General features: G+C 35.0%; 1 protein-coding gene across 2 annotated transcripts in view; it reads right to left on the reverse strand.

Annotated features, from left to right (window-relative positions):
• Positions 1-21,466, reverse strand: part of CCSER1 (coiled-coil serine rich protein 1) — a 1,313,272-nt gene that overhangs the window by 1,142,006 nt on the left and 149,800 nt on the right. For both annotated transcript variants that reach the window (XM_043572184.1, XM_043572185.1), the window contains exon 3: positions 21,140-21,324. In XM_043572184.1, coding sequence (XP_043428119.1) covers positions 21,140-21,324 — 185 coding nt within the window. The remainder of the gene's footprint in view (positions 1-21,139; positions 21,325-21,466) is intronic.

Consider the following 21,466-nt stretch of genomic DNA (forward strand, 5'->3'; position numbering starts at 1 on the left):
TCACTAAACCTATAGCCACTTACTAAATTCAATTAATCCATTTAAACTTAGGTGAATAATAATACTAAAACGCATACATTTTCATGCCACTACCCTGCTTAAAAGGTCCTACAAAATTCTGACTTCCTACAAAATTCTTATCGCATGCATGCCTGACTGTCTGAGCTAGCTCTGCCCTGGTCTCTCTTCCCTTATCTATTGTAAGATCTCACCTTTATTCCAACACTCCTGGCTTACAGAAATTCTTTATGCATTAATGTAATTACTCATGAGTTGCTCCATTTCTAAATTGCTGCTCTCTTGAGCTCACTTAATGGTTGTGCTAAGTACCATTATCTAAACTCAGAAAGAAGGCCAAAAAGATGACTATACACTGAAGCACTGTTTAAGATGCTCTCCTAAGAATTACTGAATTCTGTAGGACATTATACCATTATTTGATTTTGCTATTTACTATTGCTATTAATTAAGGCTTCAAACTAAATGAGTTACATGATAACTTGTAGATTTGCATCCATAAAGATACAAATGCTTTTGTCTCATAATGGATAATTGCCCTGTAGAACATTAACTGGTTTTGTATTCAATTTTGCAATATTATTCTAACATTATTTTATTAAATTTCTATAAACACCCAGTCCCTAATGCTCATTAAACCAATTTACCATTGTGCCATTTCTCCTATTAATTGTTTGAGTAAATCTTTGATTCTTGCCCAATCTATATCTGTATAAAGTCATGTTTTAAACTTTTGAAAATTATACCTTAAAGTTTTGGACAACCCACTGAGATAATCAAGTGGACCCAAAGCTAGAATCAATTAAACAGCACTGCCAGGGAAGTGACTTCACAGTCTGTTTAAAGCTAAGCATGTCCCTTCTTGGATACCAAAATGACTCCCAAGTGGCATCAGCATTTTCCCTTTGCTAACTTTCTTTTTTTCTGTTTTTCTCTTTCCTCTGGTTTTATACAGATTTGGGTTTTTTTGTTTGTTTGTTTGTTTCACTGGTTGGTTGGCTTGGTTCATTTTGTTTGTTTTTGCTGCTAACAAATTCTGTTATTCTGTGTATTTCTTATTTCTAACTCCTGGTTAGGGCTGTGTTCCTTTTCACAATCAAGTCTCACAACTGTTGGGTATATCTGGTTTCAAATCACTAAGCCAGATTCAACTGTATAGTTGAAAAAGCATTCTACATTAGGCATTGCTTCAGCTGTGTTCCTTTCCACAGCCAAGTGAGGGACTAGTAAACAATGGACCTAAACCAGCTTGAACCACATGGTCAAGGAAGTACTTGTGTATGTGTGAGTGTGATTTTACATGATCAATAAATCTTTGCTTGTGAGGTATCTAATTTAATGATCTGATCATTTAGCCATCTCCATTGGGTTGGTGATGGAGATGTAATCTCTACTGGGTAAAAGACAACAGAGAATATGATTTATTAGGGTTTTTCATCATTGTGGTCTGTCTAGTTGGGAGCTCAAATTAATTAAAATTGTGCACCCACTGAAAAGGAGAGCAACTCTTTGAGATCTGGATATGGGTAAGACAGAAACTGGGTTCTCAAAAAATATCATCTGAGTCTCATGGAAACAACTATATTCTCCAATATAGTTACTTTCTGGAAGGACCTTAACAAATTTTGGAGACCTTAGAAGAAAGAAATGCACCAAATTTATAGTTATTACAAGTGAAATCTAATGGAGAGGCAGGCTTGGTTTCCTAGCCTCAGGGTCAAAAAAGCAAGTAATAATGTCTTTAAAAGATCTAGTCCTACATTTCTTTTATTTATTTATTTTTTATTTTAATGTTCATTTATTTTTGAGGGAGAGAGAGACAGAGCATGAGCAGGGGAGGAGCAGAAAAAGAGGGAGACACAGAATCCGAAGCAGGCTCTAGGCTCTGAGCTGTCAGCACAGAGACCAACATGGGGCTCAAACCCATGAACTGTGAAATCATGACCTGAGCCGACGTGAGTCACTCAACTGAGTGAGCCACCCAGGCATCCCTAGTCCTACATTTCTTTTTTTTTTATTTTTTTAAGTCTTTATTTATTTTTGAGAGAGAGAGAAAGAGCACCAGCAGGGGAGGAACACAGAGAGAGAGGGAGAATCCAAAGCAGGCTCCAGGCTCTGAGCTGTCAGCACAGAATCTGACTTGGGGCTCTAACTCACGAACCGTGAGATCATGACCTGAGACGAAGTCAGTCGCTCAATCGACTGAGCCACCCAGGCACCCACGCTAGTCCTACATTTCTTAATGACATTTCTCTATAATGCTTAGTACTTTATGCTCAAGGAGGCACACACAATTAACATCTCATATTGAACAAATGTAAATAGTGAGTCCATAATTAAAAAAAAAAAAGATCAGCCTTTTTTCTGAGATAAATAAAAATCTTATTATATAATAAATATGACACTGATATATGTTTATAATAGTATACAATATTAATGTTAAAGTACTCTTTGGAAAATATTTGAGATCTAAGAGAACAATGTTAAGAAAAAAATATCCAAATATTAGGAATAAGGCCAAGAGGATGATTGCATGACTTGTCAATGTCATACTGAAGGATTATTTAATTCTCAAGGGGACTGTTCTGCTTTTGATTTTGTTATTTGCTGTTAATCAAGGGCACAGACTCTCTGAAGTTACTTGTTAATATGCAGATTTATGCCCAATATATAAGTGTTTTTGTAGAAAAGATAATCTCAAATATGAATTTATTGCCCTGCAAGACATTAACCAGTTTTATAATCACACAATCTTATTCTAATATTTCTTTATTAAACTTCCTATAAATAACCTGTTCCTCAAATATTGTTTGAACGGCTTTAATTTTCACTGGTTTCCCCACTAATTAATTTGAATAAATCTTTGACATGTGTATAAAGGTCACATTTTTAATGTTTAAAAATTACAATTTTACAGTAACTATTATTTTAAGACACTACCTCACGTATGAAACCTTTTATGACTACGCAAGAATTTATCTGTCTCATCTGTACCACTACTCTACCCTAATTTATTTACTAATTTATTTAATCTATCTGCCTTTGTTAATCCCAGTACCCCTAGTACTAGGCACTGTTGAATCTTTTTGCTGAATCTTCAGGGCCTAACAAAATCAAGTAGATAAAACGTCAATTAATAAATGATAATTAGGGGCACCTGGGTGGCTCAGTTGGGTTGAGAGTTCAACTTTTTCTCTCTCTCTCTCTTTTTTTTTTTTTTTTTTTGAGAGACAGAGACAGAGAGAGAGGGAACGAGCACATGTGGGGCAGAGAGAGGGAGAGAGAAAATCCCAGGCAGGCTCCAGGTTCAGCACAGAGCCTGATGCAGGGCTTAGTCCCATGACTGTGCAATTATGACCTGAGCTAAAATCAAGAGTCAGCTTAACCAACTGAGCCACTGGGCACCCGGAGCATCCGACTCTTGCTTTTGGCTCAGGTTGTGATTTCAGGGTTGTAAGATCCAGCCCCATATGTGGCTCTGTGCTGATTAATATTTTCTCTCATAGGGTGACTGGGTGGCTCAGTTGGTTAACTGTCTGACTACGGCTCAGGTCATGATCTCATAGTCGTTGGTTCAAGCCCCTCACTGGGCTCTGTGCTGACATCCTGGAGCCTACTGTGGATTCTGTGTCTCCCTCTCTCTCTCTGCCCCTTCCCCAAACTCTCAAAAATAAAAAAAAAAATAAAAAAACATTAAAAAAATTTTTTTAAAGATTCTTCCTTCTCCCTTTTCTCTCTGATTCTCCTACATTCTAAAATTAAAAAAAAAAAACTAAATATTAATTGATTCTTTAAAGAAATCCATGAACACCTAAGGGACTCTCACAGATCAAATCTGGAATCATTTAAGCATCAAAATAAACAATGATGTGGGGCGCCTGGAGGGCGCAGTCGGTTAAGCGTCCGACTTCAGCCAGGTCACGATCTCGCGGTCCATGAGTTCGAGCCCCGCGCCAGGCTCTGGGCTGATGGCTCAGAGCCTGGAGCCTGTTTCCGATTCTGTGTCTCCCTCTCTCTCTGCCCCTCCCCTGTTCATGCTCTGTCTCTCTCTGTCCCAAAAATAAATAAACGTTGAAAAAAAAAAACAATGATGATAATGAATCATAATCCATTGAATAAAATAGGAACCCATGATCCAGTTCAGATAAGTAATACATATCATGTACATACATGCGTACTTATCTAAATATAGGAAAAGAGAAATGACTTTCCTACAGAAGAATCCCAACTAATAAATATAGAAGGGATGATGGAGTTATAAAATTACTATTGTGCAAATATCTCGATAAAAGTTGATGAGGAGAAACGTATTTACATAGCTTCAGAGTATCTCTTCAAAAAATTACTTATGAATTAACAAGGGAACAATAATAATTTTATAGTGTGAAAACCTAGTAAACCAAGTTTACCAAAGTTATCAAAGGTAACATCACTAGTAATGAAACAAACTGACATTATGAACCTCCTGATGTGATCCACTAAGAAAACTATCACACATGTAGTTTTCCTCCTAAAAATCGCTTAACAGTGAAATACCAGAACAACATGACTTAAAAAACATTCTACAAAATAAATATAATGAGTGTTAATGCCAGGTGAGATAAAGAATAGTGAGGAATGCTTTCAGATTAAGAGAGACTAAGGAGACATGATAAGTAAACATATCACATGGTTATGGATTGGAGCCTAGGTTTAAAAAAAATTGAAACAGGGGCGCCTGGGTGGCGCAGTCGGTTAAGCGTCCGACTTCAGCCAGGTCACGATCTCGCGGTCCGTGAGTTCGAGCCCCGCGTCAGGCTCTGGGCTGATGGCTCAGAGCCTGGAGCCTGTTTCCGATTCTGGGTCTCCCTCTCTCTGCCCCTCCCCCGCTCATGCTCTGTCTCTCTCTGTCCCGAAAATAAATAAAGGTTGGAAAAAAAAATTTTTAAAAATAAATAAATAAATAAAAATAAAAATAAAAAAAATTGAAACATTAGAAAAAGTTGAATATGGATTTATGTTAAATATTAACCTATTGTATCAAGATTAAATCTCCTGATTTTGATACTTAACAGTGTAATGTAAAAGAATACCTTTGTTCTTAGATAATGCATATAAAGTATTTAGGAGTAAAGGGTCATGATATATACAACTAAATCTCACATGCTTAAGATAAATAAATCCATATAAATAAATATGTACTTGTATGTATGTATCACAGTGAGAGAAGCAGAGAGAGAGAAATATTTTGTGTTAAAGATCAACAATCGAAAAATCTATATAAAGTATATATGGGGGTGCGCCTGGGTGGCTCATTCGGTTACAGTGACTGACTTCGGCTCAGGTCATGATCTCGCAGTTCATGGGTTTGAGGCCCGCGCTGGGCTCTGTGCTGACAGCTCAGAGCCTGGAGCCTGCTTCAGATTCTGTGTCTGCCTCTCTCTCTCTGTTCCTCCACACTCATGCTGTCTCTCTTTCTCTTTCTCTCAAAAATAAATGTTAAAAAAAATTTAAGTATATGTGGGAGTTCTTATTAGTTCTTCTAACTTTCCTGTAAATATAAAATTATTATAAAATAAAAAAGTGTATTTAATAAATGTAAAGTGACATGATATAACCAAAGTGATGATGTTATCTAGTTCCAAAGTAAATTTGGGAATCTTTCTTTGTTGTTATTAGGTAAAAGATTCACATGAGGGAATAGTAGTAATAATATCTTGTTTACCTGCTCACCTCAATCTGACACTATTAATATCACCCGAACTGTGTTCATTTGGGTCATGTTTTATTGTTATTTTGAGAAACGAGTTAAAGCTAAGAAATGAGAAAAAAAATAGGAAGGCAGAAGAAAAAAACAGAGAGGAAGACAATTCATTCTTCTTCTCTGAGTTCTACTTCTTACAAGTTCTATTTTGTGGATATGGCAGTTTGTGAAAAGAGATGATTTGAAGAAAAAAATATATTACCTTATAAAGTAAGAAAAAAGTTTTACATTTCTTTCCACATGTAATGAGCCCAGTTTCTGACTCAAAATAGTCTGTAATATTCTTCACTGAATAAATAATTTGGATTAATCTTACTTTAATCTTTATGCTAACTCACCAATAATTAAAAGCCAATTATATCCTGTCACTTCTATTTTTCAGAGTTGTTAGTGGACTGCTCACTGTTTGATACATTAACATCTGTAATAGTCAGGATTCCAGAACTAGCAATTTCTTACCTATTTTAGGTAGGTGTCTTTGCAAGTAAGGAACCCATATTCTTTTAAATGTAAGAATTGCATGGCCCTCACAGAAAATCTAGGCTTTTTTTTAAGCAATTCTTTCTTTTTTTAATATCACATAATTCCACTTCCATAAATAAAGACACCTCTTCCTGCTCACTTTGTCATCCTCGTCCCCTTCAAAAAGAATACCTGACACTTGTCCTGGATACATAGCCATAGCACTGAGCTCAACTGAAAATTCACAATGGTTGACTCTTAAGTACATTTAATATAATTATCTTCTGAGTTTTTCTTTAATTTGGGCTACTGTACCCCAAGTAATTCTACAGTGATTTTATTATGCAATCTTGTCTTTTTTTTGAAATAAATTTTTTAAAGAAGATTTTGTCTATTGCTAACTAAAATACACTTGCTTATTGAACCAGAATAATTTGCTATTTAATTGTGAAAGAATCCTTATTTTTCTGTAAATACAGAAAGTTTTATCAAAATTGGGAAATCACTTTATTTTACATTGTTGTTTTATAAGAACAAAAACCAATTTCTGTAAAAATCATTTGTATGGGCCAATTGTTCTGATTTCCTTAAAATGCCTAAATGTCTACTTATAACAACTGGGAGAGAATCATGAAAAGCTGAAGACCTTAGCACTTTTATGTTCAACCCCACTGCACTGAATCAAAACACAGAAAACAAACTATATACTGAACAACAGAGTTTTACCTTTGAACTGCTTTAGCTAACAGACCTTACAGGCTTCCAGCTGTGGAACAGTAAGTTCCCTTCAAGAAATCATACTATCACTTCATAAAACTTAATGGTGTCCCAACTCCCTTTTGTTATGCAGGACTTCCTAGAGAGATGAATGCTATTGGAAAAAAAGCAGGCATTACCAGTTCCTTTCTCTTTTTCTAAATGTAGACCTACCATCTCTGCTTCAGTTCTTTTTTCTCAGCTATAGCAACTTCCAGTGGACTGCTGGGTCAAGTTAAATCTTTAAGATCAGCATACTCTGGTAGCCACTTGGCTCAGCGATAGTTTCCGTGTACTGTTATTATTATTAAAAAATAAAAGAAAAAGAATCACTGTGATTCATGAACCATAGCTAGGTGGCTGATCTTTTCATTGAAAATCACTACTTGTATTAATGTATCTGCATTTCTTTGTAACATAAATCTACTGAAGGCAACAGCATGCTGATACACTGTCTCATCCCAACTAGTTCCTAATACGTGACATGAATTATCTGACAGCTGGTTGCCTCCCATTCAAATCATGTAGTCTAAATATTCAAACTAAAAACCCTAGTAGTGGGTGTATTCTTCCAAAACAATGAAAAAGTAAGAAAGAGCAAAAACTTCAGTGTTTTACAGTTTTCTCTCACAAGAGTTTAGAAATATTAAAATTATGATAGGATAGACTAGTACTTTTACAAAAGACACTCTAATTCAAAATTTGTTTTAAAGTAAATAAGGTACTCTATAAATCACTATTTTCTTCAACATAATATTTTTGTCTTTGATGTCATCACCTATTACTATTTTAGAAAACATTATCTTGCAATTTAACAGAAGACACTTTTTAAGTAGTAAATTATCAAATTATGACGTGATTAGTAATATAAGGGTCCACAAAGATGTACATGATGGTTAAACTTTTTGTTTAAGAAAACAAAGATGCAAATTAAAATTCTTTTTAAATAGCTAAGACAATATCTTAAAGGTAGATACTTTTTCCTTAACTTCTTAGTCAAGAAATAAGTAGGTAGAATAAATGGTCTAGTTAAAATGCAACATAATTATAGTAAAATACGGAAATTTTAAATGCTCTTCTCTATTATTTTTCTAAGTAATGTAAATTGATTTTGAAAAATGCATGCATTTCCAAAAAATAAGCAAATGAGAAGCCAGGTAAATACAAGGTTATTCTTACAAAACATTAATATATAAAGAACTTGATTTTTTATTTTAATTTTTTTGTTTTTAATTTTATTTTAAAGAGAGAGAGATCAGGGGAGTAGAGGGGGAGGGAGAGAGAGACAGACAGAGAGAGAGACAGAGAATCCCAAGCAGGCTCCATGCTCTGCACAGAGACCAACATGGGCCTTGACCCAGGGCTCAATCCCACAAAAGACCCCAAATAGCCAAAGCAATCTTGAAAAATAAAAACAAAGCTAGAGGCATCACAATTCTAGACTTCAAGTTATATTACAAAGCTGTAGTAATCAAAACAGTATGGTAGTGGCACAAAAATAGATACATAAATCAATGGAACAGAATAGAAAACCCAGAAATAAACCCTCAACTATATGGTCAGTTAATCTTCAACAAAGCAGGAAAGAATATCCAATAGGAAAAGGACAGTATCTTCAACAAATGGTATAAGGAAAACTGGACAGCAACATTCAAAAGAATGAAACTAGAACACTTCCTTACATCATACACAAAAATAAATTCAAAATGGATAAAAGATGTAAATGTGAGACCTACAACCATAAAAATCCTAGAAGAGAACACAGGTAGTAACTTCTGTGACATTGGTTGTAGTAACCGTTTTCTAGATATTGTCTTCTAAGGCAATGGAAACAAAAGCAAAAATAAACTATTGGGACTACAACAAAATAAAAATGTTCTGCACAGCAAAGAAAACAATCAATAAAACTAAAAGGCAGGGCGCCTGGGTGGCTCAGTCAGTTAAGTGTCCGACTTCAGTTCAGGTCATGATCTCACAATTCATGAGTTCAAGCCCGGCATTGGGCTCAAATGTCAGCACAGAGCCTGCAGCCTGCTTCAGATTCTATGTCTCCCTCTCTCTCTGCCCCTCCCCCCACTTGTGCTCTATGTGTCTCTCTCTCTCAAAAATAAAAATAAAAAAAAAAACATTAAAAAAAATAAATAAATAACTAAAAGGCAATCTTCTGAATGGGAGAGGATATTTGCAAAAGAAATATCAGATAAAGGGTTGGTCTCCAAAAAAACTTAAAAGAACTTATAAAACTCAACAAATAATCCAATTAAAAAATTAGGCAGAAGACATGAACAAACATTTCTCCAAAGAAGACACAGAGATGGCCAACAGACATGAAAAGATTTTCATGATCACCTATCATTGGGGAAATGCAAATCAAAACTACAATGAGATATCACTTCACACCTGTCAGAATGGCTAAAATCAACCACACACACACACACACACACACACACACACACACACACACAAAACAGGTGTTGGTGAGGATGTAGAGAAAAAGAAACCCTCTTGCATTATTGGTGGGAATGCAAACTAGTACAGCCACTGGGAAAACACTATGGAGGTTCCTCAAAAGTTAAAAATAGAACTACCCTACAATCCAGCAATTGCACTATGGGTATTTACCCAAAAAATACAAAAACACTAATTCAAAGTGATACATGCACCTCAACATTTATAGCAGAATTATTTAGTAGCCAAGATATGGAAACAGCCCAAGTGTCCACTGACTAAATAATGGGTAAAGAAGATGTCAATAAAAAGGAATGAAGTAGATAACTAGATAAAAAAGAATGAAAGTTGCCATTTGCAGCAAGATGGATGGAGGTAGAGGGTATAATGTTAAGGAAAATAAGTCAGTCAGAGAAAGACAAATACCATATGATTTGACTCATATATGGAATTTAAAAAAACAAAACAAATGAGCAAACTGGGAAAAGGAGAGAGAGGGAGAGGGAGAGAGAGAGAGAGAGAGAGAGAGAGAGAGAGAGAGAGAGAGAAACCAAGAAACAGACCCTTAGTTAGAGAGAACAATTGATAGTTACCAGAGGAGAGATAGATGGAAGGATTGTTAAACAGGTGATGGGGATCAAGGAGTGCATTTGTTATGATGAGCAATGGGTAATGTATGGACTTGTTGAATCACTATATTTACACTTGAAACTAATATAACACTATATGTTAACTAACTGGAAGTAAGAACTTAAAAAAAACCATGGAAAACAAAAACAAAAAAGTGTAGTGGTGGGTGATAGCCATGAAGGTAGAATTTATTATCGCAGTGTATTACACTGTCTCTAATGAGGAGGTCCTATTTTAAGTGATGTAATTGCTGTTTATCCAATGTGGCTTTAGAAACAGAAGGGAGATTGAGAATTACTGGAATATCTTAAAAGGAGGCTGAACTATATGTCTATAAAAACAGGACAGTAATATAAATAGCAGAGAACAAAGGAAGAGTAGCCATTAACTATTAGGGCAAATACCAATTCACTGCATATTTCTCTACATCTACTCCAAAGTTTCAGTCCTCAGAGTTTCTACTATTCTCCTTATGGAAAGAGAGCTTTCATAAGCCTTCATTCTATTTCCATAACTCCAATATATTGTTTTTTTCAATGTTGACTGATGTTGTCAGTTTCTGATATAATAGAGATTCCCAGCCTTTTGTTTAGAATCTACAAATGACTTCACCTATATCTTAAGTTTTCAGATAGGACAGGTGAAAAATAAAGGCAAGAGCATGATGGGCCAAATGCAAGTAATAGCTGTGTCTAAAATGTAGATATGAAGAAGCAGCCTGCTAAGGAGACTGTAAGGAGAAAAAAAGGAGAAAAAGAGAGGAAGTGATAGATATATAGGGACGCCTGGGTGGCTCAGTCAGTTAAGCATCCTACTTTAGCTCAGGTCGTGATCTCGCAGTCCGTGAGTTCAAGCCCTGCGTCGGGCTCTGTGCTGACAGCTCAGAGCCTGGAGCCTGCTTCAGATTCTGTGTCTCCCTCTCTCTCTGACCCTCCCCCGTTCATGCTCTGTCTCTCTCTGTCTCAAAAATAAATAAGCATTAAAAAATTAAAAAAAAGAAGTGATAGATAGATAGATAGATAGATAGATGAAGTCTTCAATAGTGTAAGAACTTGAGAGAAGTTAATGATGAAGATTTAAAAAAAAAAGAATATGAAAATTGGTAAAGTCACTGATGACTTTAGAGTAGTACTCAACCTGGGATGATTTTTGCCTGCAAAGGCATATTTGGCAATGCCTGGAGATATTTTTAGTTATTAAAACTTGAGGGTTCTACCGGCATTTAATGGGTAGGAGTCAGAGATTCTATTAAACATATACTGCACAAGACACCCCTGTACCCAAACAAAGAACTATCCAAGACAAAATGTCAATAGTTGCAAAGTTGAGAAACATCCTGTATATTACAGGAGCTAAACTATATGCAACTGAAGAGTTCATGGGCAGTTGAGAAAATTAATATGCCAAGAAAAGGCTATTCTTTAAGAACTTGTTGACTTGTAAGGAAAAAGAGGGCCAGGATGGAGAACTTCTGGATTAAGCAGGGCATAGAAAAAAATTATTTTGTTTGCTTTCTTCAAGGACAGAAACTTGATCATACTGTACACTGACAGTAATGAAGAACTAGAGAAGAAACCAGAGGGGAAAAGTGCTATGAAGTGCTATTCTACAGGAGATGAGGATCAGAACTCAAGAAGACTAGTAGAAAAGACTGCCTTGAAAGAATGACCATAATGTCTAAGATCAAAGGAAATGAAGGACTGACGGGTAAAAATACAAATGTATTGGGAGTGTCAAAAACAGGATGGATAGTTTGAGGACAGCATTTAAAGTTCATACTCAAAAAATAACAATAAAGTTCATATTCAGTGGTTGAGTTAAGCTGCTGGTCTGTGATCCACTTTCCCGTTATAGGAGGAAATGGGAGTATGCTTTCTGTCAAGGAAGAAGGCAGCTGACTCAATAGAATTTCCTTGTAAACATACTGATAACAGACCTCCTAGCAAACAAACTGGCAAACTAAGTGGTTTCACTAGTAGGGCAGCTTATCTATGGACTGCTTTTAACAGAATATGTCTAATTATCTAGGTTGCTTATGAAAAATAAAGCTAGAATACAGAGATTTATGGAATATGGCTCCACGGAAATTTTCTATGTATTCTACACATCTGAATATGAAATCGAGAGGTTTTGTATGGTCAAATGGTAAAAACTTACAGTTATAAAGATAAATAAGTTCTGAGGATGTAATGTACAGCATGGTGACTGTATTCAAAGGGGGAAAAAATGGAGATGTTTTGTACTGGGATGGCTCTTTTTGTGTAAATGAGGTGATCATACACACCTACCACTTCAAATCTCATCCAAAAATCTGAGCCAGGACCCATCAGATAAAGAAAGGAAGGACATGGGAAGCTGGGAAGGTACTCAGATCTCTACCTGCTTCACCTGTGCCCCTAGATGTCTGATTAAAGCTCTGATTCATGTGAGTCCCTCTTGACAAAAAAAATTATTTGGGTTTCTCACTGGCACATTCACTAAACATTGGGTAGTACTAAAGACAACTACTGAATATTAAAATCATAACTTTATAAAGTAATTACAAACGTATACAATAAAGAGCATAAGAGACAAAGCTAAAAAAATAAATTGTTTCAGCTTGGATAAAACAAGCTAAGAACAATAAAAGATATAAACAAAGAAGGCATTTTAGAGCAAAATGTGGCAGTGAAGTGAAATGATCACTGAATTAAATTATAAAAGTGATAAGAATGACAGCCACTCTAATTTACAAGTGATGAATTTCAACAAAGACATCATCACAGAGCAAAAGTGTAAAATATATATGTGCAACTCATTTGAAAAATCACACCTTTGTATCCTGCAAATATGGTTTCTGCAAATATGGTTTCTGAGACAATTTTAAAAATTTGTCTCAATTTTTAAATTAATTTGAAATTTCAACATAATATTAATATGTTAAAATATTTATTTTGTATATAAACTGACCATAATGCCTAGTATTAGGCATATTTCTACTATAATAACATATTTCTTGACCTTGGAAGTCAAAATTTGTTTTATTTATTTTACTAAAATTAATAGTCACATTTAAATTTAAATTTTAAAATAGTAGAATAACGACGAAAAATACATTTTTCTTTATTCTTTAACTAGAATAATGTAAAAGCTTCAAATTCCAACAACTATTCCCTCAGAAAATGTAGTTATTTTACACAAGGTCAATTCTGTGTTACAGATTGTGCAGCTGTTCAGATGGCCAGAGGTTTGTCATGGATTCTGAATCAATAAATATTCTCTGTCATGCTATAAAAACTGTGCCAGCCCATGGGGTTACCTAAATAAGGCATAAAAGAGTTTTTTCTTCTCACAGAAAATTGATATAACTTGATCCAATTAAAAATAAAATGGTCATTTTTGCATTCTAACCCCAAGAATAAAAAGTAAACTTAATTTTCTAATTTCTTATTTTTAGAAGGTATACAAGCTGCTTTATGATTATCCTAGATGTAGTATGGTTAAATAAAAGAATCTTTAATTGCCTTCTACTACTGTGCTCCATTGTTTTAATAATAGAAATATGTGTTGTTCTTAATAAAGCATTTAATATATATTATTTAATACCGCTACTGTTACAATATGATTTTTTATTGCTATGTTCTGAATGTTTCTGTCCCCCTAAAACTTGTATGTTGAAATGATGGTATTTGGACATGGTATGGGAGGTGCTTAAGTCATAAGGGTAGAACTTTCCTGAATGTCATTATTGTGTATATAAAAGAGACTCCAGGGGCGCCTGGGTGGCTCAGTTGGTTAAGTGTCCAAGTTCAGCTCAGGTCATGATCTCATGGTTTGTGAGTTCAAGCCTTGCGTAGGGCTGTGTGCTGGCAGCTCAGAGCCAGGAGCCTGCTTCGGATTCTGTGTCTCATTCTCTCTCTGCCCCTCCCCTACTTGTGCTCTCTCAAAAATAAATAAATGTAAAAAAAAAAAAAAAAGAAGAGACTCCAGAGAGCTCCTGGTCCCTTCCACCATGTACAACACATCAAGAAGGTGCTAGTTATAAACCAGAAACAATACTGGCATCTTTATCTTGGACTTCCAAGCCTCCAGAGCTATAAGAAATAAATTTCTGTCATTTACAAGCTACCCAATTTGGGATATTTTGCTATAGTGGCCCTAATAGACTAAGACATTCACATTAGGGAAAAATTTGCAAAGGAAAAAAATTAAGTGCTATGTACCTCTCATGTGAACTGCATGAAAAGAAATGTTAATAATTATGATACTGCAATTTTATTTATTTACTCAAACTGGTCCTCAAGTCATTTTAGATGAAGTGAGTTAACTCTATGAATAAGCTATTCATAATTTTGTGCCCCAAACATATAAATTGTGCCAGCTTCTAAATGAAAATGACTCATCCCCAAAGCTAGACATAAAAAAATGAATGGAATATTTTATCCAATTCTGCTTTTTTGGAATATTTTATCCAATCTGCTTTTATAAAGGAATTTCTGAATCTGCAAGTTTATAAGAAATGAAGTGAATTGGACTAGATAAAACATGCAGGGAGTTTTAAAATATCACCTTAGGCAGATTTGACCATATTTTTTAATTCGTGCTTCAAAAAATATTGCCAATAATTGACTGCTTCTTTTCTCTCTGTATAGCCAGTCCATAACTATTGTACTGATGTGATCCCGGAAACCATTCCATAAGTCTGACCATTGTAAAATGAATTATGTTTCTACTGGAACAATGTCACAATTGATATGATATAAAAAACCAGAGCTATATCAAACAGTGCATCATAAAGACATCTGTACATTTGTATAATAAATTAAAATGCCAAAAAAATGTGCATAAGCAAACCACATAAAATGATTGTACTAAAGGCTTTTTAATTCATTTCTATATAAGCATATGTCACAACCTAGTCAGCATTTATACCTTTATTTCACACATATTTATTATGTACCAGGCATTATACTAAATGCTGTAAGAAATGCTGATAATGTGAAAAGCTTCTTCCATTTAAAATTGTTTTTAACGTTTATTTTTGAGAGACAGAGAGAAATAGAGTATGAGTCGGGGAGGAGCAAAGAGGAAGACACAGAATCCGAAGCAGGCTCCAGGCTCTGAGCTGTCAGCACAGAGCCCGACACAGGACTCAAACAAAGGAACCGTGAGATCATGACCTAAGCCGAAGTCGGACACTTACCCAACTGAGCCACCAAGTGTACCAGTTTCTTCCATTTAAGCGAATGAAGTCTAATAGGTAAAATGAGACCTATTCAAATAACTAAGTAGTGGGTGCCATATATGTGATACAACTTAGAAGGGCATTGATAGGAAAAGAATCATTAGTAACTAGAAAAATCAATAAAGGCATTATAGATTAGAGCCATTAATCTAAAATTAATATACTAGTTATCAACAAATGTAACTTAATGTTTAATGAGTGATACTTGTGATTTTCCTTCTTAAAGCTTCCGAGGATTGAGAAGAATGATTTGTGTGGCTCCATTTCCTTACAAATACTAATGGTTCCCTTTTCTCATTAAATGTCCTGGTAGCATTCAATGATATTACCTTTAATTCCACTGACAATTAGTTAAACCAAAAGCTGAGATCATTATTTTAACTCTCCAAATGCCAGTAGCATTTTTTTTTTTGTACTTTAAAGTTCCATTTAGAATTTCAGGATTAGGAGGAAACATTTATAAAGTTAGATATTTTAATTATCAGCTTTTCTTTGCTCTTAATTTTGAGCTTCAACAACCTTTATGCCACAGAATGGAAGTGTGAAAGTACATAAACCAAAACGCCAGTAGAGTTCATTTTCCTCATGTATGGTAAAGGTGGGGTGTTTGGAAATGGATTCCTTGAACATTAATGTACTTTATTCTTTACTGTCAAAGTGCCTCTCAGAGTCACTGTTCAGCATTGGTAGCTGGGCCTCAGTAGTAGAAATTAGCCAAAGACATAAATTACATATATATATATGTATGCCAATTGAGCATGCGAGCAAAACTCTATATAAATTAGGGACACAGGAGTTCACGTATTCTAAACATTTGATATCAAGAGCCATAATCCAAATCAAACATCCCCTTAACAGTGTAAATTATAAAATAGAATTATTAAATCTGTTACATTGACAAGATCATGTCAATGTCTCCTAATCTGGAACTCTATCTTCCAGGCCTCTCTTTCATCTTTGTATCTTCAGAGTAGGCTCTCAATAAATATTTATTTAAAGAAACTGTAAAAGAATAGATAAGTAAATGAATGAATGAAGGATAAGCTAATAAAGGAAAGAACAATTGTCCCCCCCCAAAAAAGTGGATTCATAGTTAAGTGTTTCGCTAGTTAATATGGGGCTTAATTCGTCTGAGATTACTTAGCTATTGTCAGTAATATCTAAACTCTGGATTTTAACATGCCAAGAATTAAAATATGATATGAGAAGCTAATAATCTGCAAGTAACTATTTTTTCCCTCAAAGGTACATATGGTCTGTTCTTCTACCAAAAAAGTCTTACAGATTATTTTTTGCTTTGTTTTTACTTTGCCATTCCCAGTTCCTACAAAAACAAACAGGATGCCAAACTGCATATGAGAAAAAGTATGCTATCAGAGTAAAACTAGCCATAAATGAATGTTGGCAGAATCCCTTAGCACAAACAGTTCGGGACAATGTTGTGGATGCATTTGCCAAGTTATCTAAAGACAATGCAACTTTCTGAATCAGCGTTTTAATGTACAGAAATAAATACTTCCAAATTCATTAAGGTTCCCAGAAATTTAGTCAAGTTAATTTAGATACATAGCTCAAGGACTATAAGTCAGGAAGAGAGCACATCCAAAAAACAGAACTTGTAATTACAAATCAATCTTTAACTTTCAAAGAGGTCTTAATCTTTTTCGAGCACAGTGACCAACACAGTGTGAGTCATAAATCAGAGTCCATTAACAGGGAGGGAGGAGGCAAGCAGGAATTCTCAGTTAATTAAAAGAACTGATGTACACTAAATCTTTTGAGAGTATGATAGTCCTTAGTGCCCACCAAATATATCAGGGTCAACACCTTCTAGACACAAGCAAGAGACTACTTCCTGGAGACTTTTGTGGCAAGTAGGGGCCAAGTGATTAGATCTAGTCAATAATTTGTCAGAGAAGGTGAAATGAGTCTCTACAGGTCAGAGCATTTATTACTGGGATGAGGACCTCCAGAGATCTTTTTGCCATGGTAAAAGGCAATATTTGCAATAGTTCAACAGCCTGGACATAGAATGAGATATTAAATGGAACTTCCTGAACCTTCTACAACAAACATGTAGCCTGAGTGAGAAATCCATATTATAAAGTCACTAAGATTTGGAGGTTATTTGCTATCATAGCTTATCCTTATTCATACACTCAAGCACTTTCCTTCCTGTAATGATGTCAGAGCCTCTGTGTTGTCCGTTATACATGAATCTATCCTCACATTAATAATTGTTTATAGAGCAGGATGATCTTACATATGGAGTTAAATGTCACTGTGTGAAGCTGTTGGAGAAACAATGACAAATCCTTAAATTTATTCATTTATATACCACAGTCTAGGGGAGCCTGGGTGGCTCAGTAGCTTGAGCGTCCGACTTTGGCTCAGGTCATGATCTCACTGCTTATGAGTTCCAGCCCCGCATAGTGCTCTGTGTTGACAGCCCAGAGCCTGGAGCCTGCTTCAGATTCTGTGTCTCTCTCTTGCTCTGCCCCTCCCTCGCTCCTGCTCTCTTTCTCTCTCAAGAATAAATAAAACATTTTAAAAAATTATACACCACAGTCTAGAAGAAAAGTTCATAAAAAGAAAGGGCTTATTTCTACAAAATATTTTTTTTAATATGTGGGCCATCCTAAGAAAAGTATCAAGAAAATAATAGAGAAAATGAAGGAAAGTCTTTACTTAAAGCAGTTTGAAAATATTTAACAAATGTGAATCCTTATCAAATTTTTCCAGATATATTCTGGTTTCATGTAATAAATTTAAGCCAACTCCAATTTCTCCTGAGGCACTGAGGTTCAAAGAATTAATACATCCTCCTCTTTCCCTTTCAGATTGAAATATCCCCAAAATATACAAAATCACTAGAACTGTGGTCTAACCTATTAGGGCATATCTTTGTTCATTCAGAAACTCTCAGCATCTTAATAAATAAAGCAAGCCATATCCTACTGGTAAACTTAAATCCCCATCAACTAGACAAAATACTCCAGTTCCTTCTAAGTATGAACATCTTTTTTTGCAACAATGTTCCTTTCTACAGGAGTTACCTTTCAGTAAAGACACTGATACCATTCATCAGTATATCAAGAAGTACACATTTTAAGTACAGAATCAGCATTAAATTGTGGTGGTTTTTTTTTGTATCCCTTACAGAAGATTATAGCCTAGACCCAGAACAAGCACAGACTGCCTTAACTGTGTTTAACTTCATTACAAATAAATAATGCAAAAAATAAATAATAATTTTAAACTTATTACATTCTCCCCAAAGCATTTAAGATTTAAAGTTAGGTAGAATCCAAATCTGAATCCTATCTCTGCCACCTACTATCTGTATTTTGAGGTAAACTGCTTATCTTCTTAGAGTTCTATTTTCCTTTACAAAATGTGATTAATAATAGTATCACTTGGGGGTGTCTGGGTGGCTCAGTGGGTTAAGCAACCATCAAACTTTGGGTCAGGTCATGATCTTGTGGTTCATGAGTTTGAGCCCCACGTCGGGCTCTGTGCTCACAGATGAGCCTGGAGCCTATTTCAGATTCTGTGTCTCCCATTCTCCCTGACCCTCCCCCACTTGTGCTCTGTCTCTCTCTCTCTCTCCCTCTCTCTTTCCCAAAAATAAATAAACATTTAAAAAATAATAATAATAACAATATAATTTGGTGGATAGTATTGGGAGGACTGGATGTGATAAAACACATGAAGCATTAAGAGAAGTACTTTGGTCCAAATAAATATTGAAAATACATGTTAGTATTATTATTGTTCCAAGAGTAAAGAATAACTGAACATGAATGTTTTCCTACATATATACATTTGCTTGAATTATTTTAGAAGAGGAATACAGAAAATGTGTCACGGTCACACATAAAGCTATAATTTCCAAAAAAGGCCACTCGTTTCACATATAGCTAAGATTACCTAAAGAGTCCTAACATTTGCCTTCTTTGCTATGAGTCAAACAACATATTTTACACATTTTAAATTCATGATTACACTGTAAAATTAAAGGATGAGATAGTAGTTGTGAGATCTACTCACAACAAAAAAAAAGTAAAGCCATAAAACAATTTTGATAGGTTTCGTATAGAAATTCAATCACCAGTATTTATTTTAACAAGTGTTATCTGTAAATCCAGTGAACATGTACAATATTTTAATGGAGTTTCTATTCTATCAAGGATAGCCTTTCCCCAACCATGGCAATGATGTAATTCTGCCATCTAGTGGAAGAGCTGTACCACTGCAGGGACACTTTTTGAAAAGTATAAAAAGCCTCAAATGAAAGAACAAAACTGCATTTCTGTGTTCTGACATTTTAAATATTAAATCTTGATTGTGGATTGGGAAGAATAATTTGTGATGTTACAAAGAGAATTACTGAAATATAGTGTGAAAATCATGAGCTACAAAGAATATGTAAAAGGCCCAACTCTGGGCAAGTCCAATGCATACTGTATAATTATTAACATAAATACATCTTACGAAGGAAAAACAAGAATTTCGTGAAGAGAAATGTTTCATAATAAGTAGTTATCCATGATTTTTAATTCTGCATCAACTCAAAATCTTTTTTAACATGTTCTTGCACTTAAACAATAGCAACTGCAATAGTAATACAATATTTTCAATGCACCAAAAGATGAAATTTAACACCATTCTCTATGTAAAAACATAAATACACAAAATTCTATTGTATGATAGAAACAAAAATCCCACTATCATTTGTTGTTTTGCAGTTACTGATTTGCCCAATATTAAGATATGGCCAAACCTAATCTAATCATTAGAACTTCTAACTTCAAGGAAATGTTTTGGCTATCACTCAATGTTACCTCAGTAACTTAAGACTTCTTCACAATAAAATTGTCAAAACTGGATGACCTATTTACATTTGAAACCAAATCATCTAAAATACACAGAGATAAAATACATGAGTAATTTAGTTTTGAGCATTTTTCACACATATCCATGAACAGGGGATATAGGTAAGTAGGTAAGCAGGTACACAGGTAGACATAGCGTTTCAAAGAAGCACTGTTAAATACCAGGAATCAAAAACACTGCTGGAAAAGCATACATCTGTGAGGAAATGAACAAGAGAACTCCAAAAGGCAATCCCACCTCAATATTTGTAAGACCTGAGGCCCCCTAGACCTCTTGCAGTCCACTCATCAATTTCCCACCCTGGCTTTATCTTCCACTGCAAATGAGCATCACACACATGCCTCTAAGACACCACAGCCCTCAAGTGCAAGCTCAGAAACGACTCCCCTGTAGACATGCTACCTTACCCTTCACCAGCAGGCTCGTGCAATTTGAACCAGAAATCTGGAATCTGTTACTCAGAATGTGTCAAAGCTTTGGATGGGCATTTTGCCTTGACCCCAAAAGCTCCTCATCCTCAGTGGATGGGCAACTGTAAAACGTCAAGCAGACGTAGGATCCCTGAAGAGTCAATGGGTGGCACTGGCATAATGGCAGAATATAAAAGGGCATTTTTTAGAGTGGCTATAGGGTAGAGAGATGGTGTGAAATAATGGTTATCAAAGGGTAGCTTGTGTAAACCAGGGTCTTGATCTAGAACACAGAGTATCAAACTTTCTATGGAAGCAAGGAAGACAGGAATTGAGGGCAACTATCATGGTGTGCTAGTATGTGTCAAGACCCATAAGAGTTTAGAGTGCAAACATAGCTTCTTTAACTTGGGATATCAACTAAGGAGATAGATTTTTTCTTCAAGTTATGAAATGTCTATTCTTCAGTCTGTTTTCATATTGCAAAAGGCAGGAATATCCCAGTCCTGTACATAACTATTTTAATAAATGCAAGTATATGTGTATACTTACCATGCTGTTCATTTTTGAAGATGATGAACCTGCTCTTTGCTTTCTTAGACTGTTCACTTCTTCTACATTTCCATCTTTTGGTTTCAAAATCATTCTGCTACTCCCTGCAGTTCCTTCAGATGAGGATCGCAATCGCCTCTCTATAAATCTCCCTTCACGATATGGACTGAAGCTACTGGCAAGAACTATTAAAATAAATAAATAAATAAATAAATAAATAAATAAATAAATAAATATTAATACAAATGCTTAACTGTAGTTTTTACAAATGTTCCATTTGAAGCAAATAAGAAACTCTTAGTGTCATTCAAAAATTCTCTATCATAG

This window comes from Prionailurus bengalensis, chromosome B1 (genome assembly GCF_016509475.1).
Source record: "Prionailurus bengalensis isolate Pbe53 chromosome B1, Fcat_Pben_1.1_paternal_pri, whole genome shotgun sequence".
Taxonomy (NCBI): domain Eukaryota; kingdom Metazoa; phylum Chordata; class Mammalia; order Carnivora; family Felidae; genus Prionailurus; species Prionailurus bengalensis.